General features: G+C 34.5%; 2 protein-coding genes across 24 annotated transcripts; one reads left to right on the top strand and one right to left on the bottom strand.

Annotated features, from left to right (window-relative positions):
* Positions 1-416: 416 nt before the first annotated feature.
* LOC110880954 (probable WRKY transcription factor 70) lies at positions 417-1,808 on the bottom strand. Its single transcript, XM_022129368.2, has 3 exons — positions 1,445-1,808; positions 1,100-1,204; positions 417-961 (listed from the first exon to the last, which is right to left on the bottom strand). Exons 1-3 carry the CDS (start codon positions 1,687-1,689, stop codon positions 454-456), a joined length of 858 nt encoding a protein of 285 aa, XP_021985060.1. The 5' UTR covers positions 1,690-1,808; the 3' UTR covers positions 417-453.
* A 1,117-nt stretch (positions 1,809-2,925) lies between these two features.
* LOC110884394 (G-type lectin S-receptor-like serine/threonine-protein kinase At4g03230) lies at positions 2,926-16,353 on the top strand. 23 transcript variants are annotated; one of them, XR_004869365.1, is made up of 11 exons: positions 2,933-3,322; positions 3,405-3,674; positions 3,895-4,007; positions 4,084-4,204; positions 4,314-4,423; positions 4,522-4,638; positions 4,930-5,109; positions 5,799-5,857; positions 7,016-7,128; positions 15,643-15,843; positions 15,944-16,332. XR_004869365.1 is itself a non-coding variant. In XM_035978567.1 (6 exons), exons 4-6 carry the CDS (start codon positions 15,649-15,651, stop codon positions 16,297-16,299), a joined length of 384 nt encoding a protein of 127 aa, XP_035834460.1. In that variant the 5' UTR covers positions 4,645-5,109; positions 5,799-5,857; positions 7,016-7,128; positions 15,643-15,648; the 3' UTR covers positions 16,300-16,353. The 23 variants fall into 23 exon arrangements, 1 of the variants encoding a protein (XP_035834460.1); XR_004869353.1 differs by lacking the exon at positions 15,643-15,843 and having other exon boundaries at positions 4,914-5,109; positions 15,944-16,018; positions 16,186-16,332; XR_004869349.1 differs by having other exon boundaries at positions 4,914-5,109; positions 6,873-7,128; positions 15,944-16,331.
* Positions 16,354-17,008: the final 655 nt, after the last annotated feature.

Here is a 17,008-nt window from a genome sequence, read left to right as displayed (position 1 = left end):
GAGAGAGGAGTTCTACTTTATTGTAGTAAATCGGTTAGTTTTTTATCCAAACAGTTTAGTTTAATATGGAACTTGGAACCGCCCATCTGACCTTGATTAACCACTTTAAATGCATTTGAATTGCCCAATGAACAATCCAATATGATTAAAACAATTTTCTCGATGATGGCAACTTGCTACCCTTATGCATATTTTAGTGAAATTACCAAATAAATAAATTAAAAAAAAAAAAAACTCAAAGTAAATCCGGTACTTAACTATTTAACTAGAGTTCAAATAAATTATCTTTGTATCTTATACTGAGTTTTACATTATCTCATACCTTATAGATGGACTCAAATTCAAGTTTAACCAAAATCATTTATTACATTTATGGACTCAAATTCAAGTTTAACCAAAAACATTTATCAATATATTTCTCAAACAAATGTTACAATTCATGACATCTACACGTTATAATTCAAATAGAAAACCAGCATAGTCATAACTTTCTTTAATATCGTCAATCTCATAGCCATGTGTACTACATGTAGACGAATACACCCCTGGCGACACCATGTCCTCACAATCTAATCCAGATAACATCATAGATATTGGTTCTGATGGAACTTGCGAGAGTTCCAAGATCGAATCCCATTGAGTTTTATGATCGGAGAAATAAACTTGTTTCTGATCCAACGGTTCTAAAGAAGGAAAATCCATAGGTGTATGTTTCATTGATTGAAAACAACTGCCAACCTTATGGTTCTCAGTGAATGCATTGGTTTCAAAACTGATAAGGGTTGACTTGTCCCTAGGGTCTGGAGCTTCTAAAATGATTTGTGTAGCACTTTGTAAATTATTGCAAGTATGGACTCCATCGTATGTTATTTTGTACTTTGATGGCTTGTCATCAATCTTTTGAACTTGTTTGGTTGCTTGGCACCCTTGTTCAATCTTATGACTGCACCTATAATAGTTCCTGCGTATTTACAAATATATTTCTTATGTATAATGGTAAAACTTCATGAAATTAAATCAAGTTTGAGTCTTTGCTAGGTTTAAATTTGATCATAATAGTACTTGCTAAAACCATTAATGTCAAAGCCATAAGTTTTACCTTTGATATTTTGAGTTGAAGATCGTTTTTTGGCCATACTTTCTCCAAGCATATCCGTCATCAATCAGAGTAGTAATAACTTTTGTAATTGTTGAAACGTTTTTTCTGCATATGCCAAAAAGAAGTAATTATTAGCATCTTTTAATATTAATATAGTAATTGTGAGTATGACATCTTTACATCAATATATCATATGGTTGACAATTGTTTGTAATATATGAAATCACAAACCCAAATGTAACTCAACTTGGATCCAATATTATCAACCTCACATCATATGCACATATATAAGGAACAGTAGTATTGATTTTTGCTAGTTAAAATATTATACAATATAAAAGATACCTTCTTTTGTAAGTTCCTCGTTTCGTTTTTGCAGGTTTCATAGTCTTGATACTTGAATCAGAAACTTGTGACATATGATAATTTGAGCTATTTGAAGATCTCACATCACTTGGATTGTGAAGAATCCCGTTGAGGTGAGTAGAGCTTAAGATTGAACGGGTATTATCAAACATCCCCGAGATCTGTATTGTCACATCACTAACGGGCTTGATATCAGATTCGATCTTATATGGCCGATGGAGCATTTTATGACCTTATTGGTTAATATTTGACCTTTTGTTAGCTCTTGAAATGCTTTGAACCAACTGCTAGGCCAACTTTTCTTCCAAGAGGATCACTGCGTACGATTAATTGGTTTTGTGAGATCTGTAGCACACCTATCCATATTATAGCAAAATATAATGTATATTTTTATTTAAAAATAACAAAATTTTATTTTCTAAACAAGCTAGTGGCAAATAAATTCTAAACAAATTTGGAGAATGAGTTCCACGACCACGCGCTAAACTAGGGTAATCAAGAAAGAAGACTAGTATGCTTTTACACATACATACGTGCGAGTGGGTGAAAATGAGTGACGTTAAGCTGATTTTTTCTTATGACGCAATAATGAGTAAATGCTACTAAATACCATTTGTTAGTTTATTTAAATTTCATGGTCGACAAACAATTCATTTATTTATCATGTTTCCCATTAAATAATTTAAATATGTGTATATAGGTGAATGTTTATTTGAGAAGAAAATTTAGTTGAGAAGAAAAAAAATAAAGTGTAATTTTGTAAAACATTAAATAGTTTTTTCACTTATTTCATTTATTATTATCATTTATGACTAATTAACTAGTCATAAAGACTAGTATCCTTCACACTAGCTTTTTTTTTTTTGCCTACACACATCAAAAGTTATCTTACATATTTCGAAATTCATCATACACGTTGAAATTTATCCTACACAACTCGTAATTTACCATACACAACTCGTAATTTATCCTACACTTTAAATAATTTTATTTTATTTTTTATGAAAAATATACATTTTGAAGATAAGTTAGAAAAAATTTAATGTAGTTAGCTATTAAAGAGGAAGACTATAAATTAATGACCTATGTAGATTTACCAATGTACCCTTATAGTAACATTAAATGCTTATATTAAATGAAGTAAAATAAATCATTCTTATTGGTTGAAATTTCTTATTTTTTTTCTTCTTATAAAAAATTTTTTCTCATTTGAACTCTCCACTGTGTATCTATACTATCTATTTAGGGAGCTAAGATGATGACATAGAATTGCCTACGTGTCAACCATTGAGGTATGCCACATTGGCCATGGTGATGTCATAAATCCGATTTATTTATAATATTAATCTGTTTTTTATTTGTGATGAAAATGAAAAAGTATTGTTTTTTAAGAGGCAAAATTCAAAATTCAAAATCTTGGCTCCAAGTTTAAAATTCAAACCATATCCATATAGTGTGTCTTTTTAATTTCTGAGATCTTTTATAAACTCTCAACTCTCTCTCTAAAACTCGCTTTCTCTCTCTCTAAAATTCAATTTCTCTCTCTCTCAAATCCAGGAATCCCAAACACCCGATCATGAAACCATATCTGATTTTAAGAGCACACATGATGCGATTAGGAGGCTACAACAGGAAGAAGAGGCGATTACGAAGGCAAAGAAGCCGGTGAAGAAGAAGATGTTGACGGTGGTTGTGGCCTGAATAAAAAGATGATTGCTACAAGGATTGGTTGGGTTTCGCCGGTTGTGATAATGTGATGGTGTGGTTCAAGGAAGCGAGGACAAGGCGGCGGCTAGGGTTTCACCAGCAGCACTCTTTTGTTCAATCTTGCATCAAGATTACAAAAATCACTCATCGGTATTATCTAATTACAAAAATTACTTTCAATTTATATCATCATTCATTTTGCAGTTTCCGAGATTCGTACAATTTTCTTCAGGTTTGTTCTCGAATTCCTGCACTCTTTTGTTCAATCTTACATCAAGATTTTGTTTAACGGTGGTCTTGTGATGGCTTATTACAAGAACCAGACGTTTATTCCCTTCTTCAGAAGCTTCATTCAAGTTAGATGTGAGATCAGGGTTAGATATCTTTTTATTATTTACCAGCAACTTTATATTTTTCTTAATGATTTATGAGTTTGTACATTGCATATTGTGTGTATGGCGCAAGAGATACAACTACCGATCAAAAAGTAGAACAACCGAAGGTTCGATTTGGAGTATTTCAGTATTTCGGTTTGTTCTTGATTACAGCAGATCGACAAAATAAAAACCTTTCCAGTTCATTTTGTTATTTAGGTTTTTTTAATTTAAATATGATTGTCCAATTCTTGTGATTGGGCGTTTGATGTCTATATGTTTTAGATTCAGTTTGTTAATTCATTTTTTTTTTGTAGTTTGTAAAGTTTTTCGTGTTGTGCGAACTAGGAGGCAAGAAGATATTTGCCATAAGAGGGTAACTTACATGATGGAAACATGGCTCCTAAGTAAAGCAGAAGGCAAGAAGATATTTGCCACAAGAAGATATTTGCCACAAGAGGGTAACTTTCTTAATCTATTCCTTTATGTTTCGTCTTATAACTTTCTTAATCTGTTCTTTTATGTTGGGCCATGCAGGTAATGGTTAATACAACTGGAACTCAGAACGCGTCGTCTCTGGATGGTTAAAGAAAGCAGATTAAAGCAAAAGAAGCTTCAAAATCAGTTGAAAATTCAGTCCAAGTCTCATGAACTAGAGGTACTAGAAACTTAAATTGTGGAATTATTATTCTGTCAAGTCACATGGAACAATATTCTTCTGCAATGATCCCTGATAAATAGTTGTCAATCTATTTCAATATTTGCAGGTTATTGAAACATTGAACACCCAATTCGCCTCGGTCTGGCTCTCAATTTTTGTGTCTTCTACTATGAAATTTTGAACTCTCCAGACCGCGCTTGCAGCCTTGCAAAACAGGTATGAACATCAAAATATCCGAAGAAATTTGGACCTATGGTTCGTTTCGGTTTCTTTCCAAAACTGACATGAATGTGTGTTTGTTTTCTTCTTTTTAGGCTTTTGATGAAGCAATTGCAGAGCTAGATACTTTAGGTGAGGAGTCTCACAAAGATAGCACCTTGATCATGCAACTCCTTCGTGACAACCTCACTCCATAGACCTCTGATATGCAGGTATGGATTTCGTTTGTCTATGTTTCTAAATTCGACCCGTTTACTTATTAATAAGTTGTTATATCTCTAACGGGTTAAATAAAAAAATAAACTGAGGCGTAGTAAAAGCTTGAATAGAGCCAATCTTACCCAAGCTTGAGTAGATACTACAGTTCAGTTAATTAATTCAATTCCAACTGAGTTTCATCAACATCAAGTTCACATGTTTAAATGACCCTAATGTGTTTTTAATTTAAGAATTGTTGTTTACTTTTTGTAAACATATAATTACATAGCATATTATGACATAAGCAAAGCAAGTTGGGGTTGGAGCTGGATGGAGAGATGGATTGCGGTATGCCCGTGGGAGACCCGAGTCATTCCCCGACACATCACCTCAACTCGGGCAGTGAAAATGAATAAACCAGCTAAAAAGATAAAGCATGCAAAAACAAACATGTTTATTAGCGACGCATTGGTGCCACCATTCAGGTACTAAAGTTTATGCTTTTCGACCTGGGTTTGTTTTTAGAGAGATAATAAGATGATCTTTACTTATTCTAGATTATGCATACACACTAAAGTTTATCCCTTTTGACCTAGGTTTATCTTTAGATAGGTAAAAATGTTCATTTTGGTTGCAGGTTATGCATACACTATAAAAGTTTATGTTTTTTTACTTCGGTTTGTTTTTATACGTACCAACTACGTATCTTTTTGGTTATAAAGTATCCATGCATACTATGTTTTTCTTATGGATTTGTATGAAGATTCATCTATTGACATGGGTTTGTTTTAATATCGAATCAAGATTGTATCTTTTTAGTTACAAAACATTCATGCATGCTAAAGCTTATGTTTTTTACATGGGTTGTATAGGGATGAGCAAATGGTACTCGATACGGTTCCGAACCAGTACCGAATTTCCCGGACTGAAATATTTTCGGTAGCGACATTTTGGGTTTTCGGTACCGGTTTTTGCATTCAAATACCTATCCGTATCGGTACCAAACCGTACCGTACCATACCAAGTATTATCGGTACCGGTATTTTTGGTACCGGTTGGTACCGAGCTCATCCATAGGTTTGTATATTCATAATGCTAAAGTATATATCTGTTGACATGGGTTTGTGTACTCATACATGCCAAAGTACATGCTAAAGTATATTTATATATGCAGATGTGAGTGTGTGAGAAACCTGGTACCTGATCAAGAATTGTTAAAAAGGATCCGTTCAGGTCAGTTTTCTCTTCTTTAACTTTTATTTGCATCAATTGGTTCGCAATAGTTGTTTAGCAATAGTTTTTTTCTTCCTTTAATAGAAATAATTTCGACATGTTTTGTTATGAATGAGTAATTCAGGCCATAACCTGTTTTTTATGAATTGCAACAACAACTTTTCCCACTTTAATCCCACCTAATTTAATTATTTTTTCATGAACAAGACCATATCAAGTTTGTAAATTATACGCCTGTTTCTGATCTAGCTTGAGAGATCATAGTTGCTTAAAAAATAATAATTAGGTAATACAATTCGGCAGTCAAAGAAGTTTCTGTAGGAAAAAGTAATAATATCAAAATCAAAATCTAAAACTTAATTAGATTGTTGCTTATATCAATGTGTTATTCTACACAAACATATTTTACATGCACGATTCCTTTGTATCATTTTGAATATTAAAAATAGCAAATTAACTTCTGTCGACTCCTTGCATTATATAATGTTATGTACCCTTTTCTACCATTATTTGTGTGGAGAATAGCAATGGTTATCAGGGTACGCTTAAGTTAAAGCTTCGGGATTTAGTTTTAATATAGTTAAGAATAGCAATGGCCCGGAAGGTTGTCGGTTGCTACCGGTGTTGGCAGATCTGAGCAGGGACACTGGTTACCGGTGCCAAATTTTTTCTATCCCGGCACCCACTTTTTGGCATTTTCGGTGCCATACCGGTTCGGTATGGTATTGGTAAAATACCAATTTTTACCTTCAAATACTTTTTCGCTACCGGTACCCAGTTTTGAAGATTTTTGGTACCAGTACCACGCTCATCCCTAGATCTGAGTGGAAACCACCAAATGCGTCGACTGATCAACAACCGTGAATAGCGGTGTTGTTACATTCATGAAGAAGCTTCTCAAAGAACCTTAATTCCCAATTTGCCCTTTGACTATTAATTCCAAGTTTCGGTTAAGGAAGTGATGGTTTTATTTATATATTTTGTTTTTAAATGATAGATAATCTATTATATACAGGTCAAGCCAGTCACTTTGACTAAGAAAAAAAGCAACCTAGATGCAGTTTATCCTTATTCCTTAATGACTGAGAATGAGTTCCAGATTCGTTTAAGTAGAATCGATGTGCAACAAAGCTGATCACTCCTTTTGGTTTTCAGCAGAGCAGAGCAGTGCAGTGCAGGCTGCTTCTTCAACACTTGCGTTTTCTACGCAACTTTCTTATCAAATCCACCACCCTTAATTGTGTTCTTCCAGTTCAGAACATCATTCATTGGTAAGCTTCTTCCGTTCCATGTTTTATTGTTGTTTGTTTATCTAGAATTTGATTCCATTATGTCCCCCAACTGTTTGTTAAATTTACTAACTCAACCTACCAGCTTTTATTTTATATATATTTTACTAACTCAACCTACCAGCTTTTATTTTACTAACTCAAACACTGTTGAGTCAAAACAGTGTTGTTAAAACAGTGGTTTGAAACCACTTTTGCGTTAAAACAGAGTTTTAAACCAGTGTTGGGTTAAAACAGTGTTTGAAACCACTGTTGGGTTAAAACAGTGTTTAATACCACTGTTGGGTTAAAAACAGTATTTGAAACCACTATTGGGTTAAAAACAGTGTTTGAAAACATTGTTGAGTCAAAACAATGTTGTTAAAACAGTGGTTTGAAACCACTGTTGGTTTAAAACAGTGTTTCAAGCCATTGTTGGGTTAAAAACAGTGTTTGAAAACACTGTTGAGTCAGAACAGTGTTGTAACGCCCTGCGTTTTCAAACTTCCTACATTTAGAAACCTTACGTGAAATTCTAACTTTGGAAATCTTGTGTTCTTATAACCATTCTTTCATTGTAATCGTTGTAAAATACGGAACTTGCTTCGTAAATAAAACTTGTACGTTACACTTTTTACCTAGTTAAATCATGTTTTATTTCATATTTCACCTTGTTACAAGTTAGGGGAAACATTGTTGCATATTATTACACAACTTAACTAACAAAATTACTCATTATAATGTTTTAAAAAAATAAAAAAATAAAGAAATATGGCAGCCCAAATTCAGCCAAATTCAGCCCCATATAGTTGGGTTTTGTGGGCTAGTTTCAAGGTGTAACCCCTTCTAAACACTTCCAAAGCCCAACCCATTGAAACCCTAATCCTTCCCCCTATAAATACCACTTATAACCAGCCTCCATACCACTTTTGCAACCCTAAAAACTCACAAAACATCCACCAAACCGTAGCTGAAAGTAAGGGTTCGAGTAGATTGACACCCCTTCACGAAAATGGGCATAACTCACTCAATTCTTATCCGATTCACTCGATTCTTTTTCCTACTTGCTTGTATAATCATGGGGTTCGATTCCTAGACTTCTCCTTGGGGAAATCAGACCTGGAAATGCCCCGAAATAGTCCATAAACTTTCTGTTTGTTTTTATGTTCATCAAAAACTTGTTTAAACCTATGCAACTTGTGTCTAACACATCTCATACCTATGTCCTAATGCTTACAACTTATCCCATGGTTGGTTAAGCTTAAAAACAAGGTTGAGACATTTAAAATCAGAGGATTAAACCTCATAAACTTGGTGTTTTGTTTAGGGTTTTTAACCCACAAGTCATGTCAAACATTGTCTTTGATACATGAGTGATTATGGAACAACTTGGGTTGTCCAAACATACAATCCTCACATGATTTGATGATTTCTCTTAGTTAGTGTGTATATTTCTTATTCTTTATTGTATGTTCATGACCCTCCTTGGTTGTTTTTTTACATCAAGTGTAGTGGTGAACACATAGAGGTGCCTAAATGGAAGACTTGATCTTCCTACCTCCTACATGACTTCTATGACATTTAGAGGTACCAAAATGAAGATTTTAATCTTCTACCTCATGCTTGAACTATTGGACATATATTATATAACCTAAATATATTATTCGAATAATCGAATCTTTGATGATGAACTAGTGTTCATATGTCGGGGTACTAGATTACATCATCCTAGACTATGATAACTTGTCACGATTCTAATGGAACCTTGTTCCATGAAAACATCTAAACTCCTTCGAGTTTCCTAGTGTCAAGAACAAGCATCATATGTACTAAATGATTATTTTCCATGTTATTCTCATATCTTATTTTTATGTTGTTTTAAACACCGAATCTCGACTCTAAACATACTTGAACCTTAACCCTTATACATTCGGACTCTAAATCTCTACTCGTCAACAACTGGATAATCGGAAAACATATGCAAACTTAGTGAGTATACTCGTAGTTCCCCCTTTTTACTTTTACCACTTTTGGGGTGTAACATGTTTACCTATTGAAAACTTACACATGAACCTTTTGTTAAACACATGAACGTTCCTATAACATGCTTGTATACGTGATGGCTTGATACTTTAAACTTGGGTTATTCTTATGTGTTGAACTTATCATTAACTTCGTACGAGCCAAACCTTGACATATGTAGCGCTATAGGATTAACGACCCGCCCGTAAACTTGAGGTTATGTCTTGAGCATATTGCGTTTTCTTGGTTTGATATGTTAGACACATGCCATGTTTAAATGTTTATCTTGAATCACATGCTTGCTATGAGGAATTGTTCAAACTTATCTTTTGCTATGTACGTATCAAACTTGTATACTCGCCTTTGCTTTTGCATTGAACTTTATTTTAAACATGTTACAGGTTGAGGACGATGATGCTATGAAATGAAGTAGCGTTGATGCCTAGATACACATATAGACGTTAGGGTTTAAAATGTTGTATCAAAATTTTGTTATGTTATCATGTTGTTATGTTAAACTTGTCGTATTTGAATTTCTTGTAATGTTGACTATTTGAAGTTATGAAATGAAATGAAATTTGGATTTTCTAAATATTGTCACAAATAGCGTTATGATGTCTCTAGCAATCTTCACACTTCGTCTCATCCCGATGTTTCCGCCATTGGTTGGGGTGTGACAGATTGGTATCAGAGCCATAACTATAGGGAATTAGGAAAAGTAGGAATGCTTTAGCCTAGTCTATAGTTTTAGAACCTTATTCGTATGCTTTGCTTGGACTACTACATGATACTTTATTTGTTACTTATTTATGCTCTTTTAAACATGTATGTTACTCATGTGTAATATTCGACATGTTATTCTTACGCATTAATGCTTGTTTTATTATGTGTTAACACTTGTTTCGTTGTTCGATTCTTTATGTGTTATTCTTGACATATTTCTCTATGTGTTAATACTTGTTTTATTTCATTATTTAAGTATCATCCTTGATATGCTTTCTTATGTGTTTATACTTGTTTGTGTATCTCCTTCGACATACACTTCCCTCATGCATTTTACTCGATTATTCTAAATCCGACAACACTCATATTGTACAAATGAGACGAATTCACCAAAATAGGCGTGAAACCCACAATTTAGTGAACGACTCTCAATCTATCTATTCTTCTTTTTACACGAGATATCGCCATTGAGCTAGGAGTGAAATCCACATCTAAATGGCAAATCTCAAATTTCAAATTCTAGTGGACCCTCGTCAACATGTCGAAATTTAAATTTTGACCCGACGAGTACCAACCACACTTAGGATACGAAATCGTCAAGATAGGGGTGAAACCCGCACCTTGTCGACTAGTTCCACTCCTTGATTTTTTTCATAAATCCCGCCAAGTCTCGAAACTTCGATTGATTTGGGACATGTAGTAACCGGAAGGGTAAATACCGTTAACCGACTTGTCGGCGAGAGTATTTTACCTATTAGGCCAAAGCATGCTCCTCAAATTCAAAAGACTTTTCGACCACTTTGGTTAGTCAAAGTTCCGTTTGGAACACTCCAAACTTTGGTCAAACATGTGTTTCTATTGTTCATTTTATACGATGCAATCTTTCAACCTCGAGTTTACCTTTGATTTCTCTTTTCACACGCACAACATATCGAACCTTTTCGATACATTTATATATGCATGATTTTCATATAATTTAAATTCATATTCCTTGTAACAACTAGTGGAGAGGTATCATCGAGATTGGAGTGACTTCCTTACCTTGACGATTGACTCCACCCCTCTTCCCTTAAAACGACCTCACCAACGAGTTAGGGGTGATTCCCTTACTTAGGTGACCGTTACCCAAAACTTCTCTTTCAAAATATTTTATTATGCAAACCCGATCATGTTTTATACCTAAATCATTTATCATTATTCAAAATACCTACTTATACCGATTTCAAAATACATTGTTTATCAAACGTACTTCTTATTCTACCATCCATTTTCACTCAAATCATATACACAAGATTCTTAATCATGTCTTTACCGTTTTACTACATAAATTTCCAAACCTTACGAAATGCTACCTATCAATTTAATCGGTCTAATGAATCTCTTGCCCATGAACTTCACATCTGATTTATTAACTGAAACACGTTCACATTATATCATCATACTAGAGACTTCCACTCTTAATCAAAATCAAACTAACCTTTCTCAATTACTTATAAGACCTCATAGATGTTATATGACCGTTTACCAAATACTCTTTCCAACATCAATAAATCCTTTGTTAAAATTATTTTTAAACAATCACTAAGTTCTTTTACTAAATTTCTTTTCTTTTCTAAGGGTCGACGTTTTCACAAGAACTTTCAAAGTCCAAAATTTTCATGTTTTGATGCAAATGAAACAAACCCGTTATTTAAAAAAAAAAAAAAAAAAAAAAAAAAAAAAAACCTTCTCTACAACGCTTAACTCGTCATCCAAATTTCAAAACACGTGGGCTAGAAGACTTCATGGGGACCGACAATTTTCAACATACGTGAACTCCTTTTTTTTTTTAAACAAAAGTAGCATTTCAATCATTACAAAATACGTTAAGCATGACCAATGAGTACTTTATGTTCCTTTACATATACAAACTATATTCTACCTTTCAAACCAAGCTCAATCTAATTTTGATTCGGCAAACTCAACGTTTTGTTTAAACAACTATACATGCACATCATCATACACATTTTAGTCGATATCTCGCGATAACATCATTTATATCGTTCGTATCTACATACTTAACCTGTTTTTTTCTCCGCAATGTCTCAACGTACACCATATACGCAATATTTATTTTTCATACCTACACCTATGTTCATACGTTTTATGCTTGTACTCATACACATACTACTTATACGTTTTACGCTTCTGCTTGTACACATACTACTTACATGTTTTATGTTTATGCTCATACATACATGCGTATTCATACTTAAACTTATGCTCATACTTTCATCCTTACTCATGATTCGTACATTCGTACCTATACGCGAGCGTAATCCGAGGGATTCGCTTACGTGGGTCCCATACATGCTTAAACATAAACATGCTTACATACGACATTCTTCTATGTACACATTCTTATTTTCAAATTCATGTATACCTTGATTCATACATAACTAGTACAAGCTATGTGGATCATGCGACAATCAGTATAATCGCGGGTGCACACGGGATTATAGTGATAGGCGTATGAGAACCATAGAGTGTACTACTGTGTATGGTAAGACACGGAACGTAACATGACCCCGAGTAACGAAACGGACGTAATGTGGTTAAAACATGGTGGATACGCCGCTGGTACTTCCTATATATAAGTGTTTTCACCATGTTACCAAACTTTGTAAAACGTGCCATGAGAAATTCAGTGTGTTGCAGACCTTTTGGACCTAATACAACTTCACGCAACTCACAAACGCATTATATCCGATTATTCATGACGAGACTTCATCCTTAACACACTACGTTCATCTATCCAACACTTATGCTATTCACATACTTGTACTCTTTAAGAGCCATTCGTTCATTCTATACTCGTATTGTTTTATACAAAACTCGTTCGCAATCCAGCTTGTTTAAACATTTGAGTCCTAACTTACCTCATTACCTATAAAATAGCCTCCCTATTCTTGATTCTTGTGTAACTATACTTAGTATCTCTCTATTGCTTTATTTAAAGTAACAAACCTTTTCGTCCCTCTCAATAAACAGGTTTTACGAAAGTATGATTTTTTTTATACTATCCTTAAAAACTTCCCCTTGCAAATCTACCTTGATGTTCTCCAAAATTTGGTACTTTTCAAAACTTTCAAACTTCCCAAGTTTCAATTCTTAATGATCACCTTTATGCCAAAAACTCTTTCAAGCCTTCCTCTTGAATAAATTTCGGGACGAAATTTCCTAAAGGAGGGGAGACTGTAACGCCCTGCGTTTTCAAACTTCCTACATTTAGAAACCTTACGTGAAATTCTAACTTTGGAAATCTTGTGTTCTTATAACCATTCTTTCATTGTAATCGTTGTAAAATACGGAACTTGCTTCGTAAATAAAACTTGTACGTTACACTTTTTACCTAGTTAAATCATGTTTTATTTCATATTTCACCTTGTTACAAGTTAGGGGAAACATTGTTGCATATTATTACACAACTTAACTAACAAAATTACTCATTATAATGTTTTAAAAAAATAAAAAAATAAAGAAATATGGCAGCCCAAATTCAGCCAAATTCAGCCCCATATAGTTGGGTTTTGTGGGCTAGTTTCAAGGTGTAACCCCTTCTAAACACTTCCAAAGCCCAACCCATTGAAACCCTAATCCTTCCCCCTATAAATACCACTTATAACCAGCCTCCATACCACTTTTGCAACCCTAAAAACTCACAAAACATCCACCAAACCGTAGCTGAAAGTAAGGGTTCGAGTAGATTGACACCCCTTCACGAAAATGGGCATAACTCACTCAATTCTTATCCGATTCACTCGATTCTTTTTCCTACTTGCTTGTATAATCATGGGGTTCGATTCCTAGACTTCTCCTTGGGGAAATCAGACCTGGAAATGCCCCGAAATAGTCCATAAACTTTCTGTTTGTTTTTATGTTCATCAAAAACTTGTTTAAACCTATGCAACTTGTGTCTAACACATCTCATACCTATGTCCTAATGCTTACAACTTATCCCATGGTTGGTTAAGCTTAAAAACAAGGTTGAGACATTTAAAATCAGAGGATTAAACCTCATAAACTTGGTGTTTTGTTTAGGGTTTTTAACCCACAAGTCATGTCAAACATTGTCTTTGATACATGAGTGATTATGGAACAACTTGGGTTGTCCAAACATACAATCCTCACATGATTTGATGATTTCTCTTAGTTAGTGTGTATATTTCTTATTCTTTATTGTATGTTCATGACCCTCCTTGGTTGTTTTTTTACATCAAGTGTAGTGGTGAACACATAGAGGTGCCTAAATGGAAGACTTGATCTTCCTACCTCCTACATGACTTCTATGACATTTAGAGGTACCAAAATGAAGATTTTAATCTTCTACCTCATGCTTGAACTATTGGACATATATTATATAACCTAAATATATTATTCGAATAATCGAATCTTTGATGATGAACTAGTGTTCATATGTCGGGGTACTAGATTACATCATCCTAGACTATGATAACTTGTCACGATTCTAATGGAACCTTGTTCCATGAAAACATCTAAACTCCTTCGAGTTTCCTAGTGTCAAGAACAAGCATCATATGTACTAAATGATTATTTTCCATGTTATTCTCATATCTTATTTTTATGTTGTTTTAAACACCGAATCTCGACTCTAAACATACTTGAACCTTAACCCTTATACATTCGGACTCTAAATCTCTACTCGTCAACAACTGGATAATCGGAAAACATATGCAAACTTAGTGAGTATACTCGTAGTTCCCCCTTTTTACTTTTACCACTTTTGGGGTGTAACATGTTTACCTATTGAAAACTTACACATGAACCTTTTGTTAAACACATGAACGTTCCTATAACATGCTTGTATACGTGATGGCTTGATACTTTAAACTTGGGTTATTCTTATGTGTTGAACTTATCATTAACTTCGTACGAGCCAAACCTTGACATATGTAGCGCTATAGGATTAACGACCCGCCCGTAAACTTGAGGTTATGTCTTGAGCATATTGCGTTTTCTTGGTTTGATATGTTAGACACATGCCATGTTTAAATGTTTATCTTGAATCACATGCTTGCTATGAGGAATTGTTCAAACTTATCTTTTGCTATGTACGTATCAAACTTGTATACTCGCCTTTGCTTTTGCATTGAACTTTATTTTAAACATGTTACAGGTTGAGGACGATGATGCTATGAAATGAAGTAGCGTTGATGCCTAGATACACATATAGACGTTAGGGTTTAAAATGTTGTATCAAAATTTTGTTATGTTATCATGTTGTTATGTTAAACTTGTCGTATTTGAATTTCTTGTAATGTTGACTATTTGAAGTTATGAAATGAAATGAAATTTGGATTTTCTAAATATTGTCACAAATAGCGTTATGATGTCTCTAGCAATCTTCACACTTCGTCTCATCCCGATGTTTCCGCCATTGGTTGGGGTGTGACAAGTGTTGTTAAAACAGTGGTTTGAAACCACTCTTGGGTTAAAATAGAGTTTTAAACCACTGTAGGGTTAAAACAGTGTTTGAAACCACTGTTGGGTTAAAACAATGTTTCAAGCCACTGTTGAGTTATTTTTACCATAAAATGAAGTCGACAATATACGTCGCAAATCCAGATGGGGCAACTTTGGTCAACTTAATTCACTCAGATCCCAATTATGTGCGGTATGCCCGCGGGAGACCCGAGTTATTCTGATTTTTTTATTAAGTTTATTAGCATACATTTAAGGATTTGAAAAGTCGTTGATGAGTTTTACTTTAAGGATTTGATGGGTGCCACGTCCGAGTTTGGGAAAGAGTCCTTGCTGGTAGAAGGGAAGTGTGGGCCCGTTTACCGAGCTGTACTGCCAGGTGATATCCACGTGGCAGTGAAGGTGTTGGAGAGTGCTAGAGGGATGAGTCATGATGAGGATGTTTGTATGTTTGAAGAGCTTTCGAAGCTCATTCATCCAAATTTGCTGTTTGTACGTTTGTTAATTTGTTTTTTAGCGAGGTACCAGACCTGTACAAGAAGCTGTTACTAATCAGTTGATCATTAATGCTTTTTTATCTTTATGTGGATAGATTGTGAACTTAGCTACTGCAAGAATCAACGGCATGGTTGAAAGACTAGAGTTATCACAAGAAATAAGAGAGAGGGTACACTCCCTTTTTCAACAGATTCTGAGTCACCGAACAACGTTGTTGTTCAACCGCCTGACGGGTAGTCCACGGGACAACCCTTAAGTGTGTTAAAAGATGAGTTAATCCCTCATTTGATCATGTAGTTGTCTTTAATTAGATAACTACGGTTGCTTGTGTTTCAGGTACATTTGGAGCTTAAAAGTATGGAAATAAAGCTTCGAATAGACGCGACTAGATTGGAGATTGAAAGATGGAGAATAAATGAAAAAAGTAAAATTTTGGAATTGAAGAAATAAGAATATAACATGATAGAGGACGAAATTACGAGAACGTAGGCGAAAACGGTGAAGAAAACGGAGTTGAAACGAAAAAGTTATGAAGAAAACAAAATTGCATGCCGAAGGCTACCGTAGCTTACGGTAGCTACCGTAAATTACGGTAGCCCCCAGCATTTTTCTTCACCGTAAGGCAGTAGAGACCCACCGCAAGCCATTCCAAGCCAGCGTAAGCTACGGTGGCCACCGTAGCTTACGGTGGAGGCCAGCGAGAAATGTGTAACTGCCCTATTTTATGATGTTTTACTGTGTCTTTTCAAATCCAATCATTCCCATTTGGTTACCAGCAGTCTAGGGGCGATTTTTGGGTGTTCTTGATGGCTTGAAACAATTTCTAAACATCTTGTTAGTGTTTCTAATTCGTATGAACATTGATATGTATGTGATGATGATTGTCCAAGTCATGAGTGGCTAAACTTATGGTGATCATCCTAGGTTGAAGGTTTGTCTAAGACATTTGTGTTTTGATTCTTATTTCTAGAATAATAGACTTGCTATAATGGTTTGTTTATTATGGTGTGTTGTTTGTTTGTTCGTAAATTGTTAATTTGTATGTTAATCTTAATCTAAACCATACGTTCTTAGTGCCATTGGCAATCGAGATATCATGGGCGGGATTAGGATTAGGTATTGATTAATTGGTCATCGGGTAACAACCCCGCGTTCTAGG

Source organism: Helianthus annuus, chromosome 10 (assembly GCF_002127325.2).
Source record: "Helianthus annuus cultivar XRQ/B chromosome 10, HanXRQr2.0-SUNRISE, whole genome shotgun sequence".
Classification (NCBI taxonomy): domain Eukaryota; kingdom Viridiplantae; phylum Streptophyta; class Magnoliopsida; order Asterales; family Asteraceae; genus Helianthus; species Helianthus annuus.
This window is presented reverse-complemented; position numbering and strand designations above follow the sequence as displayed.